We start from the raw sequence: 26,693 nt of genomic DNA, 5'->3' as shown, positions 1-26,693 counted from the left end.
ACACGGCTGCGGTCGTGCGCTATTGCAGCGCACTCTGCATTGCTAACTCACACATTCATCCATATTAACGGCTGCGTCTTCTCACTATTGCAGTGAAAGATTCATTGCTGACCCACACACACGGCTGCGGTCGTGCGCTATTGCAGCGCACTCTGCATTGCTAAACTTCACATCCATCCACATTAACGGCTGCGTCTTCTCACTATTGCAGTGAAAGATTCATTGCTGACACACACACACGGCTGCGGTCGTGCGCTATTGCAGCGCACTCTGCATTGCTAACTCACACATCCATCCATATTAACGGCTGCGTCTTCTCACTATTGCAGTGAAAGATTCATTGCTGACACACACACACGGCTGCGGTCGTGCGCTATTGCAGCGCACTCTGCATTGCTAACTCACACATCCATCCATATTAACGGCTGCGTCTTCTCACTATTGCAGTGAAAGATTCATTGCTGACCCACACACACGGCTGCGGTCGTGCGCTATTGAAGCGCACTCCGCATTGCTAACTCACACATCCATCCATATTAACGGCTGCGTCTTCTCACTATTGCAGTGAAAGATTCATTGCTGACACACACACACGGCTGCGGTCGTGCGCTATTGCAGCGCACTCTGCATTGCTAACTCACACATCCATCCATATTAACGGCTGCGTCTTCTCACTATTGCAGTGAAAGATTCATTGCTGACCCACACACACGGCTGCGGTCGTGCGCTATTGCAGCGCACTCTGCATTGCTAAACTTCACATCCATCCACATTAACGGCTGCGTCTTCTCACTATTGCAGTGAAAGATTCATTGCTGACACACCCACACGGCTGCGGTCGTGCGCTATTGCAGCGCACTCTGCATTGCTAACTCACACATCCATCCATATTAACGGCTGCGTCTTCTCACTGTTGCAGTGAAAGATTCATTGCTGACACACACACACACACGGCTGTGGTCGTGCGCTATTGCAGCGCACTCTGCATTGCTAAATCATACATCCATCCACAACACCGGCTGCGTCTTATCACTATTGCAGTAAAGGATTCATTGCTGACACCCACACGCGGCTGCGGTCGTGCGCTATTGCAGCGCACTCTGCATCGCTAAATCACACACGCACCCACACCTCCGGCTGCATCTTCTCGCTATTGCAGTGAAAGATTCATTGCTGCGACACACACACGGCTGCGGTCGTGCGCTATTGCAGCGCACCCTGCATTGCTAAAGTACACATTCACTCACACTCTCGGCTGCATCTTCTCACTATTGCAGTGAAGGATTCATTGCCACTACACACGCACACACGGCTGCGGTCGTGCGCTAATGCAACGCACCCTGCATTGCCAAATCACACACCCATCCACCTCGCCGGCTACGTCTACGCACTATTGCAGTGGTGGATTCTTCGCCGCTTCACCCATGTAAATCCTCACACTCCCGCGCACAGCGTTGCACCTCCGCGTCGAAGGACGAGCAGCACCCTTGGGCAGGGACCGCCCACACCAACACTTATCGACATAACCGCCCTTGGAAAGGGGATAAAGTACGTCCATCGCGTCTGTGACAGCCACAGAAAAACGAGACGTTACAGAATTCATAAATTCAATCGGAAGAATATTCGCAATATCTTTATTATCTGCATCCTCACCTGAATCTACACTCAGGTAATCAATACTGGGACCTTTGATTTTGAACAATATTTCATCATTAATTGCGGCAACGTCGGTATTCGTTGGAGCTAAGATAACCTTGCTGAAATTCACTGGATCTTGTGGATCAATACTTTCCCCAAATATTTCTTGCACAATATTTCCTTTCGACAGTATATCAGTCGGAATAGTAACAACCTCATTGTTAAGTTCAAATGAATTAGAAAATACTCCATCACCAATTTTCAAAAGCCATTGCTTGAAATCGGTTTGTCCATCACACACACGAATGTTACCTTTCAATGACATGTATATAAAATTACACCATAAACTGCTTCTTTTAACGCACGCTTCTAAAATTTGCGTTCTACTACCATGTCGTACAACAGGTAAAGTCTGCCGAAAATCACCAAAAACTATAACTATTTTACCACCAAATGGTTCACTACAGCAGCATATGTCTCTTAACATACGTTCAACGGCCTCTAATGCGTATTTTGATGCCATTGTTATTTCATCCCAAATTATAACTTTTGCGTCACGAATGTAAAGTCCATGCTTGGAATTAGATTTTATATTACACGTTGATTGTTCATTCAAGAGAAATGGCAACTTGAACGTTGAGTGAGCTGTCCTGCCCCCTTTTAATAAATTTACTGCGATTCCAGTCCATGCCACAGGCAATACAATTATATTTTCAGTCTTTAACGTAAAAATAATAGTGTTATGTAAATAACTTTTACCACTGCCACCGGGACCATCTAAATAAATACACTTATCAGAAGATGCACCACGAACTGCAGCCAAAACTGCATTAAATACAACTCGTTGATTTTCGGTAAGACTATCGACGGAAATTTTGACTGCCTGTTTCAACGCAATCGTACTCTCAGGATTTTCATCATCATTGTCTTTATCACGCATCATTGTGAAATTGCCTTCGATATTAGGTAGATTGAAAATTTGCAATGTAAAACCGTGAAATATAAGTATTTCATTTATTACTCGCAAAGCCTTTTATTCGCTTTGTTTGTTGTATACGTTACGGTCAACAAACTCGCGTTTGTATTTTTCGAATAATTGGCGAGCATTGATCGGCATACCAAATACACATATGTATGCAAATAATCTACACATCTCGGTCGGAAATTTGAGAGTCGACGCTTCAGCAAGACATTTATCCCATTCTTCATCGTCAGCAACTAATTTACGCGCAGCTGCCGCTTCCAAATAGGTTGGATATATTGTACCATCACATGTGCGCACATCTTGAAACAATTGAGCTCCTCGACCATGTAATAACCAAACTCTCAAATAATAACGCTCCGCTTCCTTAGGACTCACAAAATACATTCTACTCAAAACAGGTTTTACAAACTTTTTCCGTTTCACCCACTCTGTATTTTTTTTACTAAAAACGTAATAATTTGGAATTTCGCAATATAAATACTTACGTGCTTCAACGTCAGTAGTGTTTAAAGTAAACCATGCGAGCAATGTAGATTCCTTATTCTTATCTACGGCTACTTTTTCGTGACCCTCTTCGAAATATACTATTTGTTCATCTTCTACATGAACTGCCAATCTATATATAGCGTGAGACTGTTCATCCATAGGATATTCATATAGACGATGCATTGCCTCAGGTGGACAAACATATCGTGTCGATATATATTCGTCAACCTCATTGTATATCACATTATTATCTCCTTGCCCGTTCTGTAGTTCAATAATTGCACAATCATGGCCTTTATAACAGTATTTAAATAAATATTTAATACATTGCACCGTCGAACATATCTTGACGTTAATGTGACTATTAAATTTCAACAATAAATACGCATTATACGGCACAACGTCTCTATTGTTAGCAGTTCTACGTGTCCCATCTTTCTTTACATCGAAAACAATAACGTTTCCGTCATCTCGTCTACGATATACAGGATAACCTTTCGAATGATAATTTGTTTCCGACACATAATCTTTAAGAAATCGTTTAATACATCGATTTGTTTTTATATCCACACAGGGTGAATTCACGTTTTGTTGGCCACATGGGCCGTGTATCATGCATTGTTTGACAATGTCATATAGTAACGGATATCTTGTCTTATCGGGTATCTCCGCAGAGACTATTTCATCAACGTCATTTGCATCATAAATTTTGCTATCCTCATCCAGCCAAAACAATGTATGAACATGTGGCAAGCCTCGTTTTTGAAATTCAACAACATAAACATAGGCAGAACATTTTCCAAATACCACTTTGACAATTAATTCTGCCTTCAACTCCTTCACTTCCTGATGAAATACTCTCGCTATGAGGTCTGGTCGATCCGTTGCAGTTTGACTAGGTTTCAGATTTTCAACAATCTCCTTCCATTTAGGATTGCAGGTCATGGTTATGAATAAATCCGGTTTGCCATATTTTTGCAATATTGCCATTGCATCCATGAAACTTTGTTGCAAAGCTTGCGGACTCCCGCTAAACGGAAACGGTAATATAACCATTTTCCCTATCCTTGCATTGGCCTGTCCGGCTTTGTTGTGCAGAGAATCTATTACTCCTTTATACATTTCTGCTCGTAACTTGCTTTGTTGATTTTTTATGAAATAGGAGAGGGTGGGGGAATTACGGACGGTGGGTAATGGCGGACGCACAGGTTTAACTATGTTAGAACAGGACAGGAGATATTTTGAATGACGCAATCTCAAGTTGATCCCGAACCCAGTGCCAAACAATAAGTGTTAAAGTAAGGGCGCGCTCGTGCTTGAAGGTAAGTCAACTTGTTGATTTTTTAATAATTTTATCTTATTTTTGTGTAAACTCGGATGTGTGTTTCTTACTGTACGAAAAACATAGTACTAAACAAAAAGTGTATTGAGTGCTGAACTTTTATTTTTAAACTTTGTAGCTAACAGTTGAATACCGTAATCAAATTGGTAATAAGCATAATAAAAATACAATATTTCACTAATATGTAAATCTGTTCAAAATAAATACATAAATATATCTACGTGTATGTTGGTGTAGAGATTTTTCACGATTAATACATATGTATACGTTATTTCTCATATTGTTATTAAATAATTTTTATTAATTAATATTTCAGATGGCAAGACATTACCAAAGAAAAACAGAGACTAAATATAAATTAGTGGACTTGGAAAAAGCCGTTGAGGCTGTCAAAAATAAAACACTTTCATTAGGAAAGGCAGCTATTACTTATTCTGTACCAAAAAGCACTATACATGACTATCTCAAGAAAAAAACTATAAAGACTCCAAAAGCTGGAAGAAAGGCTATATTTTCTCAAGAACAAGAAGTAGAACTAGAGGACCATATTTTAAAATGCTGTAAACAATTTTATGGTTTAACCATTGAGTTGGTCCGCAAATAGCCTTCAAATTTGCCGAAATTAATAATTTAAAACACAATATTTACAAAAAAACCCAAATGGCAGGGAAGGAATGGTTTTATGGGTTCAAGAAAAGGCATCCTAATATTTCACTTCGTAAACCTGAGTCTACTTCTATTAACAGTATTACAGCTTTTAACGAAACGGAAGTGAAAATGTTTTTTAATAACTTGGAATCACTGCAAATAAAATATCAGTTTGATGCTAATCGCATATACAATGTTGATGAAACCGGCATTTCTAATGTGCAGAGAAATTCCAGAATACTAGCTCCAAAAGGCCAGAAGCAAGTCGGTATGATAACTAGTGGTGAAAGGGGAACTACAACAACAGTTGTTTGCGCATTCAGTACCTCAGGGAATTATATTCCTCAGTTTTTCATTTTTAAGAGGAAAAGAATGAATGCTCAATTGTTGCGTGGAAGCAATTCTGATATGATAGCAGCAGTTAGCGATTCGGGTTGGATAAACGAAAACCTATTTGTAGATTGGTTACATCATTTTATCTCGTATGCAAAACCATCTGTTGGAAAACCAATTTTACTTGTTTTGGATAACCACGAAAGCCACGTTAGCCTTGGTTGCTATTTGCTTTGTCGCCAGAATGGAATAGTACTGTTATCTCTTCCACCGCATACATCACATCGAATGCAACCTTTAGATTTAACATATTTTGGACCCCTCAAGACTGCATATAACCGCGAATGTGACTTATACATGGCTTCCAACGTAGGCCAAAGAATTACTCAGTACGAAGTCGTCGAACTTTTCACTAAAGCTTTCAATCGAATCAGCAATATTGAGAAAGCAGCAAGTGGATTCCGGTCAGCTGGTATTTGGCCATTAGATACGACAAAATTTGATGAACAGTTCTTAGAAGCGACATTACCTGATACTCAATCAATACCCTTGTCAAATATTCAAACACCAGCAACTCAGGCAGCACAAGCATCAAAGGAGAAAGGACCTATAACTCCTGATGCACAGATGATAAAGCCAATCAACCAAACAGCTCAGTTGGACGAATCAATTCCACTTCAGGAAATTGTTAATGTTCCCCAAATATCACAACCCGAAACAAAACAAACTTCTAAAAAGAGGCATTCCATAATAACCAGCACCCCCATGAAAGATGTTTTAGAAGAAAAAGAACAAAAAAGGAAGAAAAAAGAGCAGATTAAAGTTAATGAAAAAATTGACAGTAAAAATAAAAGTAAAAAAGGCGTGAAGAATCTAAAAGCATTTGAAAATACAGGCAAGGAAAGGAAAATAAAAAAAAAGTTTAATCTAAGGGTCAAGAAGAGTATTACTGTCTGATTTGTAACGAAAAATATGCACAACCAATCACCGAAGATTGGATAATGTGTTACAAATGTAGATTATGGGCCCATGAGAAGTGCACGATTGGGGAAAGGACTTCAAAGGACTTTTTATGTGATTTTTGTGCTAAGTAGAGTGTGTCCGGGATTACCCCACTCAGTATCCGTAATTGCCCCACAGGCTGTGGGGTAATCCCGGACACCAGATGTTTTGTTTTTTTATCACAACTTGATTATATTCAAAAATTTATTACTGTTGATTATAATAACATAAGGTTGATAAGTTTAACTAAACACTGGTTAATAAAAATAGCCTTAATAACTTGATTTGGTTAAGTTTATTTGAGTTTTCCCTTAGGTGTTCGCAATTACCCCACTCTCCCCTACAAACGATGACATTCGACTTTCGTCCACATATCGACGATGTATTGCTGAGACAAACTCCCCATACTCAGACATGGATTTAACCCTCCTCAATCGCTCAACATGAAGCTGTAGTATTGCAACGCGGTTATTTCACGTTTTCCATCGACTTGTTTCATCTTTAACGTCCATCCAGATTGACCAGATGGAAAGATAAGAGAATATGTCATAGGGTCAACATGTTTACTTAGAGTTGATATGCTTATAGAACCTTTACTTTTCGAATAAACACATATGTCTCTTTGTATTGGAGGATCTCCATCTTCGGCAACGAACACCACTGCCACTTTATTACATGTTGGTATATTGAAACGATTTTTGTCAACTTGATCATCTCTCTTCAACCACATTCTCACTTCACGGGCTGGACAACCGGTTATATTCGACAACAGGTTTTCTTTTTCTCCCATCTCGTACATCATATTAAACGCCTTCGCGTACGGATTGATCCTTCGTATCATATCATCCAATACGCTTAATACCTTTGGTAAGCAATCGCTGTGACCTGGATACTGCATTCGTACTTTAGTAGCAATTTCGTTGTCAATAATATACAATTGACCATATTTACGGGCATCATTGACATCTGGATGGAGCGCATATGTATTATGATACGTTTGTCCACATATGCGGAACACAAATGGACCTCGACATTTAAGGGAATCTAATTTAGCGCCAAAACTTGCAAATGCCAAAGAATTATTGTAATTTCTCAGTTTTTTCCTAAAATTCCGACTATAAGCATCGGTACCACTTAGCAGTACTTGAATTTCTTTCGGATAAGGACTATCTTCCAAAATACGTATCTTACCTTTGTGACAGCAAGTACTATACTTCTTATCACTGGGCAATTCCGAAATAAAATGTTTGGCATTACAAAACTGACACAAATGATCCATTTTTCCCAAATAATGTGTTTCCACATCATCTTCTTCAAAGTCTCGAGTTTCCAACAACACCCTTGCTTTACGAATCGCGGAAAGATTAGTTCTCCTTTTTTTTGTTACAGGTGACCCTAATCTTTCTGTACCGTTATAGCCTTTTTTATTCAACCGTTTTTCCTTAGAAGATTCCCTCATTTCCGATTTATATATTGCCGCGGCCTTGAGTCTAACAAGATGTCGTTCTTCAGATTCAGCTAATCGGCTTCTTTTTTTCCTATCTGCATTTTTTCACATATCACGAACGTGTCCGTGTTTACGATATTTTTTATGGTTTCTCTTTTTTGCTTTTTGTATATTGCAGCAGACTTCAATCTTTTGACCCGTTGTTCCACAGATTCATTTGCGCGACTTCTTTTTATTCTATCTGCATCTTTTTTACGTATCGGGGACGCCGCCATGTTACCCATATTTTCGAATGTTTCTCTTTTTTGGTTTTTGTATATTGCAGCGGCCTTCAATCTGCTAACCCGTTGTTCCTCGGATTCTTTCTCGCGATTATTTTTTTTTCTATCTGCATCTTTCTTGCGCAATCCAGCCACCGATGTGTCACTTACCTTTACTATATGTTCTGTGATTTTCTTTGTACTCGCTTCTATACATTGAGAGTTAGTTCCAGTATTTGTATTGAGAGATTGATTCAATTGTTTCTGTTCCTTATTATACTCAGGGAAGTTCTCTAAGGGCAAGCCTAATCGTACCGCTGATTCAAGTGCTTGAATATTTACCTTCCCAAGTTCTGTCCCGACCTTCACTTGATTATTTTTACCAAGAATACCTGTGTTAGGCGTATGACGCGGGATATTGCTATGCGAGGTTACTTGTATTAGTGGAAACTGTAATAAACAGTTAGAATTTGTGACGTTGCACCCCGCGTGCACGTCACAATAAGCCCCAAACCCGCGGAGCGGGGCCGAACAATGCCGAACCGGCCCGGGCGCACCCGAAGACGCGCCGGGCCGGCCGGAGAAGGCACTCTTGTGCCAGCCACGTACGCCGCCGGACGCATCAAAGGACCAGCAACGGAACGAAAAGGTCAGCTGATCTGATTCCACTTCACCACACACCAACCACGCTCCGCACCGCCACTGCCAATCACTGCATCCACACACTGCATATCCCTCAGATCCCCTCACACACCCCCCCCCCCACACTCCCCATACACATTCACACACTCACACACACACCCACCCCTTTCACTCACCCGTTCATTAGCACTAATTCATTAGTTTTTAAGGATTTAGATTTAAGAAACACGCTAACCGGCTGGGGCGTGACCAGCCGCCACGTGGGACCGACCCTTTTGTCAAGTAGCCCTTAAGATCAATACAACATTAAATACACGATATACTTTATTTTTCACAACGCCGGCACGTGCAGTTTCTCTTCCCCGTCTCTCGTCTCCCTCCTCTCTCCCCCCAAAATAAGTGCGGGATTCACCTCTCGTCACAAATTGGCGCCCAACGTAAATCACCCACATTAAGTCCCAAAAATCGAGACGAGAAACGATACAATACACAAATTAATCAGTCTAACAAACTAGAAGCACGACGAGAATATTCGAGACATTTGAAAAGGATCGGTTAAAATCACACATATACACTAACACACAGAACCAAAACAAAACAATGTCAAACAGAAGACACAGCATGCCGCACGGCTCGGCACCCGACGACACAGACACACACACCTGGGCGCGAAACCAAAACTGTACGATACACGGCGACGCGCGCGAAACCCACAACACAGGCGAGATGACACACACACAACACCCATTTTATCAGGGTATGCAAGTCCACGAACCATTTCGAGACGACGGAAACACAATGAATCACGAAATAAGTTTAATGGATGCACCGATAAACGAACCAATTAGCGAATCACTACACAGTACACAGATACAACCGAGACGAATCGAACCAGTTGACCTTACACAAACACTAAGAATTACACCGTTACACGAACACAGACACAGGGCCACTCACTCCCAAAACAGACTAACACAACCAGTGATAGGCGCGGATACATTTATAGGCACGAATAACCGCAACTTAGAAGGAATTCGAAATCTGATAGACTTCGACGAACCACGGGTAGACGACACACAAACGACACACCACACACATAACCAACCAATAAACACATACCGCACGAACACGAATAACACGCAACAGTCAACAATACCCATACGAACCATCCAAACATGGAAAATATCATATGCGGGACGAACAAACGAAAACGTATACGAATTTATTGAAAATCTGAGGGAATTACAGACAGGGTACGACATGACGGACAGACAGCTACTAGACAATTTAACCCCAGTTCTAGACGGAGACGCGAAAAATTGGTACCGCCTAAACCGCGGACAATGGCAAACACGGACGCACTTCGAGGTTGACCTACTATACACATTCCAAGACCCGCAATACAGACACAGACTAGAACACAAAATAAGAAACTACATGCAGGGACAATTCCAAAAAATCACACCATATCTCATCGCGATAAGAACACTATTTACACAACTCATACCCCCATACCCAGTACACAAACAGCTAGACATGGCATACCAGAACATGCGAATAGAATACAAAATGTACATAAAACCATACGACTTCGCGAATTTCGACCAATTAGAAAACATGGCAAAAATGTGGGAATCAAACGTAGAGTGGGAAAACACAAGACAACAAACAATCAGGTCGCAAACACCCAACTTTCTCGAACAAAACCACACGGAATCACAACAAAACACAAATGCATTTTCACCACGAGCTGTAACACACACACAAACATTTACACGCCCGGCATTATTACCCACACCAAACATATCACCAGCTATAACCTACAACTCGCCAGCAACCCATCAAACACAAAACAGACCACCATACCAACAAATCCAATCACAGACGAACACAAACACAGCAGCAAACAGATGCTTTGACTGCAACCAAATAGGACATTTCAGACGAGAATGCCCACACACACGGAACCAGGGAAACGAGTGAGGGAACACCTAAACAGGGTGGAGGTAGCTCCCGTAAACAACAACACTCACACACCCGACTACAAAACACACACACTACACAAAAACACACACAATCATCAGAGAAGCGATCATCAGAAAGTGAGAATCACCCCCCACATGGCATACCGATCAGACAAACACACACAACAGACACCACCCATACCACTGCTACAGACACCAGGGCAGCCACCACATCCCCACAGATACGGGCCAGACGGCACAGACAATACACACACATCATCTCTCACCACCACCACAAGACCCACGCTACTAGCAACCACAACCACATACGCGCAAGAACTCACAAGCAAACCTACACACACCACACAAACAACAAAAACAACAACAGAACACACACAAAAAACCAATCCCAGTGGCGCGGCCACTTGCAGCAAATGCGGCGGACTGGTCCGCAAAGAAAAATTACACGCACACGAGAACGCATGCAAGCACACAGACACCACCACGAAACGCAACACAAACACATCACACAACCCAAGTACACGCATACGAACACCATCACCGACACAAAGGCTCAGAGACCGGGTAGAAAAGGCGCTGGAAGAAACGGAAAGACACGACACGTGGGTGAAACAAACACGAACACACAACCCAACACCTACACAGCAAACACAAAAACCGACGTACGACGTAGCCATGACTACTTACACACCACAACTAGCACACACCAACGAACTACCAACACACAGACAAAAACAAGACACCCCGAATCCACCACCCCCCATCACAAATCCACCCAAAAACACACCAAAAATGAAACGACACACACATAGAGCCGCATACACACACACACACACACAGCCATACACACAACACAAGGACCGCCCTTTTTTCTTTGCTTTGTTAAGAACAGTACGGAGACAGACCAAAAGACAGACCGTAGACGAGACGACAGACGGGGTGAGAGAAAGAGAACACAAGCCAGCCAACAAACGCAACAGACCACACACCGGGTGCAGTGCAACACAACAGGCCAACACAGAAAAGAAACACAGACGAAGGAAACACGCAGACGCAACCCAGAAAACGCAGAGAACGACGCCACAAACCGGGGAACCAACACGAAAATTTAAGTACACATTTACGTAACAATAAGTAAACAGAAAACACACAACAAAACAAAAAGTAACAAAAATGTGATAAGACACAAATCGAAAGTACAAAGTAAAAATAGAATAAGAACACTCAGAATAGAAAAACAAGTATTAGTAGATCTAGCACGACACAAATTAGGATTAAGACAGGACAAATTAGATTTAAGAAAACACCAAGTAGATTTAAGGCAAACAGTAGAATTAAGAGAAAGAATAATAGTTATAGAATAAAACTAACTAGAATAAGAACACACACACACATCAAACACACACACAAACACACCAAGTAACACACTACTCATCATCCCTTAACCCCTCCCACAGATTGGCAGAACGACAGACAAACGGAACAACACCCAAAAAGGCACGAGGAGAAACGGCAAACATTCAACCAACAACGACATCCAGAACAAACACACGAAAAGGCATGAGGAGAAACAACAGACATTCAACCAACAACGACATCCAGAACAAACACACAAAAAGGCGCAAGGAGAAGCAACAGACACTCACTAACAACGAAACCCAACAAGAAAACCAAAACCAAAAAACACCCACACGACCACACCACCCTTCCCGCTCACCCTATAGGCCTCGCCCCGTGTGGGGAGGGGGGAGTTGTGACGTTGCACCCCGCGTGCACGTCACAATAAGCCCCAAACCCGCGGAGCGGGGCCGAACAATGCCGAACCGGCCCGGGCGCACCCGAAGACGCGCCGGGCCGGCCGGAGAAGGCACTCTTGTGCCAGCCACGTACGCCGCCGGACGCATCAAAGAACCAGCAACGGAACGAAAAGGTCAGCTGATCTGATTCCACTTCACCACACACCAACCACGCTCCGCACCGCCACTGCCAATCACTGCATCCACACACTGCATATCCCTCAGATCCCCTCACCCCCCCCCCCCCCCCCCCCCACACTCCCCATACACATTCACACACTCACACACACACCCACCCCTTTCACTCACCCGTTCATTAGCACTAATCCATTAGTTTTTAAGGATTTAGATTTAAGAAACACGCTAACCGGCTGGGGCGTGACCAGCCGCCACGTGGGACCGACCCTTTTGTCAAGTAGCCCTTAAGATCAATACAACATTAAATACACGATATACTTTATTTTTCACAACGCCGGCACGTGCAGTTTCTCTTCCCCGTCTCTCGTCTCCCTCCTCTCTCCCCCCAAAATAAGTGCGGGATTCACCTCTCGTCACAAATTAAACATCCGAATTAAATGCGACCTCGTCCTTGATATATTATACTGAACCTCGCAAGGTTTTACACCGTGAACAATCGAAGTTGCAAAAGCTATGGAAAATACACCGCAATTCCAGTAATTATTTTGTTGCTGAACTTTTTCAAACACGACGCGTATATTATTATAAGGCAACAATTTACTCAAAAATATCTTATGATCGTCATGCAATACTCTCTTGTTAGCGCTATCATATACGTGTAATACTTCAGTATTGTAGTAAACACAGATCCAATGTCCCAAATGTCTGGGACTGTGGAACAATATTTGTATGCATGCGTTATTCACCGGAACCCTTCGAATTGATCCTGGTATTTGTACCAACAAAGTACTCTGCATGCGATAAGATGTGTATTGCTCTAATAGATCACTGAATTTGTTCATCTGTGTATCAAGCAACATATCTGGTTGACCAGTTTTATGCAAGACCGCCAAATCATCCTGGGATAATTCCACATACCTGTGACGACTCATGGTAATGTGACTTTGAACCTTTTCCTCTCTTCCGCTTCGACGTACGATCGTTCACAAATAACATACGATATTCTTCGGATGTGTTCACTCCAATGTGATTGATTAATCACGTATCACCTGCGAACTCGAACACTGCATTTATCATCGACGTAAAACGACACTTGCTGGGAATCGCACATAAACTATCGATCACGTACTACAAAGAGAACGCAAAATGAATACCCGACATCTATATGCTTACGCCCATTTACTTTAATCAATGTAGAGGTTAGTCAAATCTTTGTCTACAAGGAAACCCAAACAATATCCGATCCAGAACACACGCAAACGTGCAGAAAACGCGGAAAGTGACCGTTGCAACCGAAAGATGAGAATAAGTTCAGCCTCCGTATGACAATTTCATTCGTGTAATTGTTGATTTGATATGTGTCAACTGGCAACAGGACAGAGCAGTCAGTAAAATATTGACAGTATTAGAACACACTATACTGCTATTGAATTTATTCCTATTAATTAAATATACTACTGCATTATATCAGACACATGGCGTATACATCATACACGAATCCACAAAATTAAATGAACCTATGTTCTACCGTATGATCCTACGTCATATTACGTTTATATTCATTGTCCATCTTAGATTATTATTATTTGCGGCAAGATCTGAATTTGAAACAGACACTTCAAGGTATAAAATCTGTAAAAACGATAGCGAATTGATGGGAATTTCCGGTAAACGCGAAAGCAAAGTTTGGTTTGTTATGTCTTCACTCTTCACTTGTTGAATCAACAAACATACACCGTCAAAACGCACTCGCTGACTTTCCGAGAAAGGAGGATTTTGAAGGGACGTTAATATTTTAAATATCTACGCCAGTGCAAACCTCAAGTACGAAAATAATGATAGTTGAATTCACAAACGGTGATAATAATTACCTTTTGATATATCAACAATAACGCGAAGAATTTGAACATTGATGGCTATAATAATGATACGTCATCTATATCAACCCTGTTTTTTTTTTTATAGTTTTAAGAATTTCTGAACAATCGATGGACAGCACTCGATGCGGAGATGTAGAGGTCGGATTTGCCGTAAGCTGTGGAAAGGGCAGTGAGGGAGATGTCTCACAGGAGAATGACTTCAATTAGATTTGTATTTGTTTTTTTATTATTGATTGTCAATATCCATAATTAGGCGGTCGGTTGTCGTGGCGGAATCGGTGTAACTTTTGCTGGCTGTGAACATAACACGAATAAAAATAATTGTTTTGAAAACACTTCCTATATGTGGCGAAAGAATGTCTCTTCCATACATTCAAAACTCAAATATGATTCTCATTTGGCGTTTGTGAAAATTTTCCCGAAAAACGAAATGATGAAAGCTGATATGATTTGTGGATTCACTTCTCACAACTATAATACACTGACGAATAGTTACAGACTGAGAGTGACTCATTGGGCTTATACCACCTGTCGCTTTGACACTCCCAGTCACTTATATAAATGCATATAAACAGAAAAAAGATCCATATCCGCCCGTGGAAATAGATATGGAATTAAGATGGCCAATATTTTGTAATTAACCATGGATATATCGTTACATCAAATGAAGTTTTCGAATTCATGTGAATTTTGATTGAACGCGACAGCAAAGTTGAGTTCGTTATGTTTTCACTCCACCGTTCATAATAATCGACTGTAATTATTTGTGAAAAAATTTTATACAATACTTTCAGATCCACTGGATTTCAGGGATGTCGATCGTCGCAAAACAGCATCCCATACATCGTCTGAAAATAAAAACGTTATGAACTCAGTCGCACGATGATTATAAATGTTTTTCTAATTTTTTCATACCACATTTCTGATTATGGGTGCACCAAAGGTACTTTAACTTTGAAAACTTGTACAGTATTTTTCTTGAATGCGCATATGACAAACGAATTACCCGCGGCATACTTTTACAGGATTCTGGAATTAAAATGCAAACAACTCATTTTTGATAATCTGACCTAGGCAAACGATGCTGGACAATTTGTAAATTCAATCATTTATTTGAATTTTTATCGAAAATTGACATCTATTACGGGGAATGGACAGTAATTTTTCGAAGTCAAATCTGCATCAATTCTGGTAGACATAGCCAACCATATGGTATCTCTTACTACTGATTATCTGAATTTTATAATGAAATTTGTAAATCTTACCACGGTGTGTAATTTTTCAAACATTGATTACACAGGTCGAAGAAGAAGAATTCTTAGTATGGGTTTGCATTGACATGAATGAATTTTAATACTATCCATGAATGAACAAAATACTGCCAGTTTTGCAGCACAACGCACCACCATTCGCATAAAATTCACCAGGTTAAGGACCTGGAGCGCGGGAACTACGGAGCGCTGGTCCTGAAAGTCGACATTCACCAGGTGAATGACCTGGAGCGCGGGAACCACGGAGCGTTGGTCCTGGAAATCGAAATTCACCAGGTAAAGGACCTGGAGCGCAGGAACTACGGAGCGCTGGTCGTGAAAGTCGAAATTCACCAAGTGAATGACCTGAAGCGCGGGAACCACGGAGCGCTGGTCCTGAAAGTTGAAATTTACCAGGTGAATGACCTGAAGCGCGGGAACCACGGAGCGCTGGTCCTGAAAGTCGAAATTAACCAGGTCAAGGACCTGGAGCGCAGGACCTACGGAGCGCTGGTCCTGGAATTCGAAATTCATCAGGTGGATGACCTGGAGCGTGAGAACTACGGAGCGCTGGTCCTGGAAGTCGGAATTCATCAGGTAAAGGACCTGGAGCGCAGGAACTACGCAGCGCTGGTCCTGGAATTCGTAATTCACCAGGTTAAGGACCTGGAGCGCGGGAACTACGGAGCGCTGGTCCTGGAATTCGAAATTCATCAGGTGGATGACCTGAAGCGTGAGACTACGGAGCGCTGGTCCTGGAAGTCGGAATTCATCAGGTGATGGTCTTGGAGCGCGGGAACCACGGAGCGCTGGTACCTGGAGCTTGATTTCCGTACGTCCGCCCATCTGAGCGTTCGTTGCTGAACTGAGAAATTTTGCCGACTGATTTTCGCCGTCGAAGCTCCGACGTCAGAGGAAAAAAAATCTTGGTGACGTCACAATTTCTGGACATCCGAACATCCGGACATCCGAAATTCGGAATTTCTAACTTTAATATTATAGAAGATTGGACATTAATTTATTTCGTACCTTCTACAAGGTAATCCCTGAGTTGTAGCTCACGGGCACCCTGTCTGAACTTTCTGATAGCCGTAGAGCACTTCGCACACACTCACTCACGGGGACACTTGACTCCGAGATCACAATACGCGCTGCTTATGCCTTTGAGTGATGAATCCTGACTAATGGTCAAAGGTGGCTCACTGGGCCTATTCCCCTCCCGGTTCCCCTCTTGCGAGGCTCTTGCGAGGGGTACGCGGACTCGAATCGCACTTATTTCTTTCAAACGTCTTCATGTTACAATTTATTTTCACCATTGAACCTCGACATTCAACATTTGCGCGGGCAAGGATATGATAATGGGGCTAATATGCGTGGAAAACACAACGGGTTGCAGAAAAAAATTTTGGAAATCAATAGTCGCGCCTTTTACGTTCCATGCTCAGCTCATAGCCTGAATTTGGTAGTCAATGATGCAGCAAATATTACTCAGGAAACGACCAATTTTTTTGACATAGTTCAAGAAATCTATGTTTTCTTTTCAGTGTCTACAAAAAGGTGGTCGATCATTTGCAATCATATACCAGATTTAAAATTGAAACCTTCGAGTGCTACGCGATGGTCCAGCAGAATTGACGCAATTAAACCGTTACGGTACCACATACAAAAAATATTTGATGCTCTGTTCGAAATATCTGAAAATATGTCTGAGTGGGATTGTGCCACAACTCACAAAGCGCATTCGCTAGCTTTGAAGCTTCAAAATTATAAATTTATGTGCTCCGTTGTAGTCTGGCACGAAATTTTAAACGAGATTAATTATTTGAGTAAAATGATGCAAAGTCCCGCAATGAATGCTCAATTATGCATAAATTTGCTAAATAATTTAATCGATAAGTTCACAAATAATCGCACGGATGAACACTTCGAAGTGATTTTATTTATTTACCGTTTGTCTGTCGTTCTGCCAATCTGTGGGAGGGGTTAAGGGATGATGAGTAGTGTGTTACTTGGTGTGTTTGTGTGTGTGTTTGATGTGTGTGTGTGTGTTCTTATTCTAGTTAGTTTTATTCTATAACTATTATTCTTTCTCTTAATTCTACTGTTTGCCTTAAATCTACTTGGTGTTTTCTTAAATCTAATTTGTCCTGTCTTAATCCTAATTTGTGTCGTGCTAGATCTACTAATACTTGTTTTTCTATTCTGAGTGTTCTTATTCTATTTTTACTTTGTACTTTCGATTTGTGTCTTATCACATTTTTGTTACTTTTTGTTTTGTTGTGTGTTTTCTGTTTACTTATTGTTACGTAAATGTGTACTTAAATTTTCGTGTTGGTTCCCCGGTTTGTGGCGTCGTTCTCTGCGTTTTCTGGGTTGCGTCTGCGTGTTTCCTTCGTCTGTGTTTCTTTTCTGTGTTGGCCTGTTGTGTTGCACTGCACCCGGTGTGTGGTCTGTTGCGTTTGTTGGCTGGCTTGTGTTCTCTTTCTCTCACCCCGTCTGTCGTCTCGTCTCCGGTCTGTCTTTTGGTCTGTCTACGTACTGTTCTTAACAAAAGCAAACAAAAAAAAAAAAGGCGGTCCTTGTGTTGTGTGTATGGCTGTGTGTGTGTGTGTGTACGGCTCTATGTGTGTGTCGTTCAAGTTTTTGTCTTATCGTTTTCCGCGTTTCCGGTCCTGTTTCTTTTTTTGTAACTGTTTCTTTTTCATTTGTCTTTTTCGTTTTGGTGTGTTTGGTCGTTTTGTCGCGTTGTCTGTGTGTGTCCTAACTTCTATTACCGTCCCTGTGTCGGAGTCCGTGTTTGTCGTCTCCGTTTCTGTGTCCCTTTCTGTGTCTGTGGTCGTAGGGTGGGCTGGGTCGTATGCGTTTGTGGTTTGTAAAGTGCGTTTAGCCTGTCGTGTGTCGTGTGTCTTGATTTTTTGTGTTTTTGGGAAGGGTGGGTAGTCCCTTGTCCTTTGTCTCGTGTGTGTCATCTGTAAGGTTTTTGGTGTGGCGGCGCATCGTGTATGGTGTTGTGTTTTTGTTCCGGTGGTTTGTGTGTTTTTGGGGTTGTATTCGATGTGTGGTGGTCGTTCGTTGGTGTGTGCTGGTTGTAGTCCGTAAATCGTCATGGCTGTGTCGTCCGTTGGTCTTTGTGTTTGGTGTGTGGGTGTTTGGTGGTGTGTTCGTGTCTGTTTCACCCATGCGTCTAGTTTTTCCGCCTCTTCCAGCGCTCTTTCTACGCGGTCCCTGAGTTTTTCTGTCGGTGATGGTGTTCGTGTGCGTGTACTTGTGTTGTGTGCTATGTTTGTGTTGCGTTTCATGGTGGTGTCTGTGTCCTTACATGAGTTTTCGTGTGCGTGTAGTTTGTCTTTGCGGACCAGTCCGCCGCATTTGTTGCAGGTGGCTGCGCCGCTGGGGTTTGTTTTGTGTGTGTGTTCTGTTGTTGTTTTTGTTACTTGTGTGGTGTGTGTAGGTTTGCTTGTGAGTGTTTGTGCGTATGTGCGTGTGGATGATGCGTGTGTGTTCGTGTGTGTTTGGGTGTGTTTGGCTGGGGTGGGCAGTAGTGTGCGTCGTGTGGTGGTGATGAGTGGTGTGTGTGTGGTTGTGGGTGGTTGCGAGTATTCGGCCGGGGTGGGTAGTAGTGTACGTCGTGTTGTGGTGGTGGTGGGTGGTGTGTGTATGGTTGTGGGTGGTTGCGTGTATTCGGCCGGGGTGGGTAGTAGTGTACGTCGTGTTGTGGTGGTGGTGGGGGGTGTTTGTGTGTCTGCGTTGTCTATTCCGTCTGGTCCGTATCTGTGTAGGTGTGGTGGTTTTCCTGGTGTCTGTAGTAGCGGTATATGTGGTGTCTGTCGTGTTCGTCTGTCGGGGGGGTATGCCATCCGGGGGGTGATTCCCGATGGCCCTGCTTCCTCGTTTCCTCTTTGCATTTTTTTGTTTGACCTGTTGGATCGTAATGTGTGTGTTAGGTTTTTATTTAGCTTGGTTATGTGTATAGTTTTAGATTGTCTATGTGCCATTTTCCTGCACTTTTGCCGCTTTCTGATTTTATTTCGTATATTGTTGGTGAAATTTTGTTTGTGATTATAAATGGACCTGTAAATCGTTTGGTTAGTTTAGCTGCAACTCTATCTGCTCCGGATGAGAGCGTGTGATTTTTTTTTAATACTCTATCTCCTACCTTAAATTCGATATTACGTCTACGTAAGTTGTAATAGTGTGATTGTTTTTCGTTTGCTTCCACCAGGTGTCTTTGTACTTCCTCGCGGAGCGTCTGTAATCGTCTTAAATGATCTGTCCACTTGTCTGTGTCCTGTGTTTCTATTTCCCTGTCATCTTCTAGCTGTTTTTTCATACATTGCGTTGGGTTCAATTCCCTGCCTAGATTGAGGAATGCTGGTGTGTGTTTGGTTGACGTGTGTGTACATGTGTTTAGTGCGAATTGTAGGTCTTGCAGGTGTGCGTCCCATTCCCGGTGGTCATTGTCTATGTATGCCTGAATCATTGTTTTGATTGTACGATTTACTCGTTCTACCGGGTTTGCTTGAGCGTGATATGGGGGTATTGTGGTGTGTCTGATGTTGAATTTTTGTGTGAGTTCGCGGATTAGTTTGTTAATGTATGGTGTACCGTTGTCTGTTAATAGGATGCGTGGCGTTCCCCAGCGTGATATTACGTGAGAGTGGAGTGCGCGTTCTACCGTTTGCGCATTTGCTTTTTTCATTGGCGTCATCTCTATCCATTTTGTATACAAGTCCTGAAATACTATTATGTATTGGTTTTTGTTTTTTGAGAGTGGTAGTGGTCCCATAATGTCCGATGCTACCACTGTCCATGGTTCCTCGATTATTCTTAGTCCCATGAGTCCTGCCGGTTTTGCTTGTATGATTTTTGTCCGTTGGCAAGTTCCGCATTTGCGTACATGGTTGACTATGTCGCGGTACATGCCGGGCCAGTACTATTCTTTTGCTACGCGTTGATATGTCTTTTCTATCCCTAAATGTCCTGCTTGTGGTGTATTGTGGTTTTCGTGTAATATTTGTGTGATGTTGTTTTTTGGTATTACTAGTTTCCATGGGTTTGTGTCGGGTAAAAGGTTTGAGTGTAGTGGGTCTGGTCTATGGAAATATAGGTTGTTGTCGCGGATTTGCCATGCTTCGTTTTTCTCTGGTCGTGTTTGTACTTGTGCTTTTTTGTATGTGTACCATTTGTCTGTGTTGTCTGTTATTGCGTGTGTGATTTCTTCGTGTTCGTGTAGTCGTGATAGTGCGTCTGGTACGTGGTGCATAGCTCCTTTTCTATGTTCTGGCTCGAAGTCGTATTCTAAAAGCTCTAGTGCCCATCTCGCTAGTCGTCCGGTTGGGTTTTTTAATTCCCTGAGCCATTTTAGCGCCGCGTGGTCCGTGATGACCCGGAATTTGTACCCTTCTACGTACGGTCTAAATTTTTTGATGGCCCATACGACGGCTAAGCATTCCCTCTCCGTTGTCGAGTATTTGCGCTCCGCCTCGCTTAACGCTCGGCTGGCGTATGCGATGACGTGTTCTTCGTCATCGAGGGTTTGCGTTAGCACGGCGCCTAAGCCTGTACCGCTTGCGTCTGTTTGTAGTGTGAATGTTTGTGTGTAATCTGGACATGTGAGTGTGGGTGGCGTGCTGAGTTTATGTTTGATTGTGTCTAATGCGTGTTGTTGTTCTTTTCCCCATTCCCATTTCTGTTCTTTCTTCAGTAATCGGGTTAGTGGCTCGATTATTTCCGCGAAGTTTGGGATGAAGCGTCTGTACCACGAGGCCATGCCTATGATTCTCCGTATTTGTTTGATTGTTTTTGGTTGTGGGTAGTCTGTTATTGGTTGTGTTTTGTCTGGGTCTACGTGCAGGCCGTGCTTGTCTATGATGTATCCCAGATATTTAACTTGTGAGCACCCGAATTCACACTTTCCTGGGTTTATTGTTAATCCTGCTTTTGTTATTCTGTCCAGTATGTGTGCGAGTCTGTGTATGTGTTCCTCGTATGTTTGTGTGACTATAATGATGTCGTCTAGGTATGCGAATGCATATGGTTCCGCGTCCGCACCTATTAGTTTATCGAGTAGTCTTTGGAATGTCGCGGGTGCGCCTGATAGGCCGTATGGCATTCGTTTAAATTGGAATAACCCTTTTCCCGGTACTGTGAATGCTGTTATGTGTTTGCTGTTCTCGTCTAATGGTATTTGGAAGTATGCTTGGCTCAAGTCTATTTTTGAGATGTATTGTGCTTGTCGTAATTTGCCTAGTATTGCTGTCATGTATGGTAACGGGTATGCATCTTTCCGAGATACTAAGTTCACTTTTCTGAAGTCTAGGCAAAATCTGTATGTATTGTTCGGTTTTTTTATCATGACTATTGGACTTGACCATTCGCTGTTCGAGGGCTCTATTACGTCCTCTCTCAGCATTTTTTCTACCTCCTCGTAAATTGCTTCCCGTATTTTCGGTGATACCATGTAATATCGTTGTTTTATTGGTGCGTGTCCTTGTGTGTCTATTTTGTGTTTGATTAAGTGTGTGAGGCCTAGTTGTCCCGGCGGTGTGATGATTTTCTCGTGTATTATTGATTGTAGTTGTGTGTGTTGTGTTTGTATGAGCTCCTGTATGCCGGCGCACGCTTGTGTTTGTAGTGGTTGTGTGTGACTTTGTGTTGAGTGTGTTTGTGTGCACCGGTTCGGGTCCGGTCGGAAGTCTGGTGTGGGTAATAGTGTTTTTCTAGTTTTATTTTTTTTCTCCGGTTTTCCCTGCGTGTGGATTTGTGTTGGGTGCGATTGCGTGTATAAATTTGGATTCGGCGGGAAATTCGGTGTGGGTAATAATGCTTTTCTGGTTGTAATTTTCCCTTCCGGTTTTCCCTGCGTGTGGGTTTGTGTTGGATGCGGTTGTGTGTATAAATTTGGATTCGGCGGGAAATTCGGTGTGGGTAGTAATGCTTTTCTTGTTTTATTTGTTTCCTCCGGTTTCCCTTGCATGTGGGTTTGTGTTGAGTTTGTTTGCGATCTCCGTGCGGTTAGTATTTTTCTTGGTTCTGTTTGTATCTTTTTTTCTTTTGCTTCCGCCTGTTGTAATTTTTCCGCGGCTTTCGCTTGTTTTGTGTGTGTTTGTGATGCTTGGTCGTGGGTGATTGGTTGTGGGGTTTGTGTTTGTGTTGCCTGTTCTCGTGTGGTTGCTTCGATTGGTGTTGGTAATTTCTGTGGGTTGTGTGTGATGTTGTATTTTAATTCTGGTTGCTCCGCTATTGACCATGTATTTTTTTCGTAATTAATTATCATGCCGAACTCTGTTAACGCGTCTACGCCGAGAATGCATGGTTCTGCGAGTGTCGTTACGGTGCCGAAATGTATGAGTTTTGTGACCTTGCCGATTCGCAATGGCAGCATTGTAGCTCCGCTTATAGGTGTTTTGGAGCCGTTCGCTGTGCTCGGTGTTCTGTTCGGTGTGTCGTATATGTCTATTTGTGCTTTGTGTATTAGTTTGATGGTTTCCGCGCCTGCATATGAGTGAGATGAGCCTGTGTCTATTAACGCGTTAAATTCGAAGCCTATCATATCCACTCGCACGTGAAATCTTGGGTCCTGTGGGTCATTGTGTAATGTGTATGTTGTGTAATCGGGTGTGTTGGTGTTGTTGTTTCCGGGAGCTACCTCCACCCTGTTTAGGTGTTCCCTTATTCGTTTCCCTGGTTTTGAGTGTGGGGGCATTCTCGTCTGAAATGTCCTGTTTGGTTGCAGTTAAAGCATCTGCTTATTGCTGTGTTTGAATTTGTCTGTGGTTGAATGTGTTGATACGGTGGTCTGTACTGTGTTTGGCGGTTCGTTGGCAGGTTGTAGGTTAACGCTGGTGGTATGTTTGGTGTGGGTAATAATGCTGCTCGTGTTTGTATGTGTGTTGCTATCCGTGGTGTGAATGTGTTTGTGTTTTGGTATGCTGCTGTGTAGTTTTGTTGGCGGGAGCTTGGTGTTTGCGATCTAATCGTTTGTTGTCTGGTGTTTTCCCATTCTACGTTTGATTCCCACATTTTCGCCGCGTTTTCTAGTTGGTCGAAGTTTGCGAAGTCGTATGGTTTTATATACGTTTTGTATTCTATTCTCATGTTTCGGTATGCTATGTCTAGTTGCTTGTGTATTGGGTATGGGGGTATGAGTTGTGTAAATAGTGTTCTTATTGCGATGAGATATGGTGTGATTTGTTGGAATTGTCCCTGCATGTAATTTCTTATTTTGTGTTCTAGTCTGTCTCTGTATTGTGAGTCCTGGAATGTGTATAGTAGGTCGATCTCGAATTGCGCGCGTGTTTGCCATTTTCCGCGGTTTAAGCGGTACCAGTTTTTCGCATCTCCGTCCAAGATCGGGGTTAAATTGTCTATTAGTTGTTTGTCCGTCATGTCGTATCCTGTCTGTAATTCTCTTAGGTTTTCTATGAATTCGTATGCATTTTCGTTTGTTCGCCCTGCGTATGATATTTTCCACGTTTGTATGGTTCGCATTGGTATTGTTGCCTGCTGTGTGTTATTCATGCTCGTGTTGTATGTGTTTACTGGTTGGTTATGCGTGTGGTGTGTTGTTTGTGTGTCTTGTCGTCGTGGTTCGTCAAAGTCTATCAGGTTGCGAATTCCTGCTAAGTTGAGGTTGTTTGTGCCCATAAATGTATCCGCGCCTATTGTTGGGTGTGTTAGTCTGTTTTGTGGCTGGATGGTTCTGTTACTGAGATCGTGTAGTGGTGAGATTCTTAGTGTTTGTGTGAGGTCTATTGGTTCGATTCGTCTCGGTTGTATCTGTGTGCTGTGCAGTGATTCTCTAATCGGTTCGTTTATAGGTGCATCTAATAGGCTTAACTCGTGGTTCATTATGTTTCCGTCGTCTCGGAATGGTTCGTGAACTTGCATCCGCTGATAATATGGGTGTTGTGTGTGCGTCCACTCGCCTGTGTTGTGGGTTTCGCGCGCGTCGCCGTGTACCGTATTGTTTTGGTTCCGCGCCCGGGTGTGTGTGTCTGTGTCGTCGAGTGCCGAGCCGTGCGGCATGCTGTGTCTTCTATTTGACATTATTTTGTTTTGATTCTGTGAGTTCGTGTATATGTGTGATTTTAACCGTTCCTTTTCAAATATCTCGAATATTCTCGTCGTGATTCTACTTTGTTAGACTGATTAATTTGTGTATTGTCTCGTTTCTCGTCTCGATTTTTGGGACTTAATGTGGGTGATTTACGTTGGGCGCCAATTTGTGACGGGAGGTGAATCCCGCACTTATTTGGGGGGGGGGGGGGGGGGGGGGGGGGGAAGGAGGGAGACGAGAGACGGGGAAGAGTAACTTTACGAGCCGGCGTCGTGGAAAATCAAGGGTATCTTATATTTGACAGTTAACGAATCTTAAGAGCTAATTTGACAAAATGGATCGGTCCCGCGTGGCGGCTGGTCACGCCCCAGCCGGTTAGCGTGTTTCTTAAATCTAAATTCTTAAAACTAGTGAATTAGTGCTAATGAACGTGTGAGTGAAAGGGGGTGGATGTGTGTGTGAGCGTGTGGATGTGTAGGGGGAATGGGGGGGGCGTGTGGGTGTGGATCGGAGGGGTATGCAGTGTGTGGATGCAGTGATTGGCAGTGGCGGTGCGGAGCGTGGTTGGTGCACGGTAGAAGGGATGTATTTCAGCTGACCTTTTCGTTCGTAACTGGAGCTTCTGGGCATCCGGCGTCGTACGTCGTTGGCACAAGAGTGCCTTCTCCGGCCGGCCCGGCGCGTCTTCGGGTGCGCCCGGGCCGGTTCGGCATTGTTCGGCCCCGCTCCGCGGGTTTGGGGCTTATTGTGACGTGCACGCGGGGTGCAACGTCACAATCTCGTTTGAATGATTTCCTGATATCTCTGAATAGAAGCGCCTTACTTATGCTTCAGTAGAATATCTTTGATTATCTTGTCTTATTCGAATCTCTGATTTATTGTTCTTAGTAGTGATTGGTAAATTAATTAGCTTATAAAGTCTCTAATTTTGTCTCTCATTCCATTTCTTGCTACCTAATATCTATTTTCTCTTAATCTCTTTTATAATTTCTCGACTATCGTTTCTTTGATTTCTTAATATTTTTCGGATTTAATTATTATCGAACATCTTGGAGTAATTATATCGTAAGCGTACCGCGTATGCGATCTTATATCGCTGCGCGGTATAGCCGTTGTTCTCTTTTGACATTGGAGTATTGTGCCGTACCGAATAACACCTTTTTCATAGCTTTCTTTGCTGGTACCGCTGTTACGTAGTTTGTCCGTAGATCTCTAGTTTGTAATATGTCGCATTATAATATTTTCTCTCCATAATACCTGTTCTTGCCACGTCAAGATAACTATTTCTTGTTTATCGTGATTATAATATTTCGCCGTATCGCATACATCGCAAGCTAGAACCTACGTATTTCTCTAATTTTTCTTGTAATTTCTATCGTATCTGTTTTATAATATTTCGCTATATCTGACTCTTTGCAACTTCACTTCAATTATCGAATTATTCAACGGATTTGTAATCCTTGACTTCTCTATTAATTGTAGTATCTCTTGTTTCTCGATTAACTGTAGTATCTCTTGCTTTTGATTACCTGTAATATCTTTTGCTTTTTGATTAACTATAATATCTCTTGCTTTCTCTCACCAATTGTAGTATTCTCGTACCTTCTATCTCGTATCGTGCCTTATTGTTTAACTACACATTGCTGCGATTATTTTGTATTTCTGTGATCATATTTTTCTCGCCATACTAAGCTATTTGATTTGAATTGTAACAATTAGTTTAAGAACCTTAGATTGTGCATTGCATGCTAGCCTATTTTTATCTGCTTTGTAAACTTGCTGATTGTTATATCGAGTAATAGT

General features: G+C 42.5%; 3 protein-coding genes across 3 annotated transcripts; 2 read left to right on the top strand and 1 right to left on the bottom strand.

Moving 5' to 3' along the window:
* Positions 1-2,671: 2,671 nt before the first annotated feature.
* On the bottom strand, positions 2,672-4,231 carry LOC124410953. The gene is made up of 2 exons (XM_046889704.1): positions 3,109-4,231; positions 2,672-3,051 (listed from the first exon to the last, which is right to left on the bottom strand). Exons 1-2 carry the CDS (start codon positions 4,229-4,231, stop codon positions 2,672-2,674), a joined length of 1,503 nt encoding a protein of 500 aa, XP_046745660.1.
* A 71-nt stretch (positions 4,232-4,302) lies between these two features.
* LOC124410952 (MFS-type transporter clz9-like) lies at positions 4,303-6,858 on the top strand. Its single transcript, XM_046889702.1, has 6 exons — positions 4,303-4,317; positions 4,387-4,431; positions 4,768-5,011; positions 5,119-6,206; positions 6,365-6,522; positions 6,750-6,858. The coding sequence occupies exons 1-6, from the start codon at positions 4,303-4,305 to the stop codon at positions 6,856-6,858; spliced, it is 1,659 nt and encodes a 552-aa protein (XP_046745658.1).
* An 8,652-nt stretch (positions 6,859-15,510) lies between these two features.
* LOC124410948 lies at positions 15,511-17,467 on the top strand. The gene is made up of 5 exons (XM_046889698.1): positions 15,511-15,525; positions 15,657-15,739; positions 15,976-16,608; positions 17,027-17,221; positions 17,377-17,467. Exons 1-5 carry the CDS (start codon positions 15,511-15,513, stop codon positions 17,465-17,467), a joined length of 1,017 nt encoding a protein of 338 aa, XP_046745654.1.
* The last annotated feature ends 9,226 nt before the right edge of the window (positions 17,468-26,693 follow it).

The sequence above is a fragment of the Diprion similis genome, chromosome 10 (genome assembly GCF_021155765.1).
Source record: "Diprion similis isolate iyDipSimi1 chromosome 10, iyDipSimi1.1, whole genome shotgun sequence".
NCBI classification, from domain to species: domain Eukaryota; kingdom Metazoa; phylum Arthropoda; class Insecta; order Hymenoptera; family Diprionidae; genus Diprion; species Diprion similis.
Note: the sequence above shows the minus strand (reverse complement) of the source record. Positions and strands in the feature narration are given on the sequence as shown.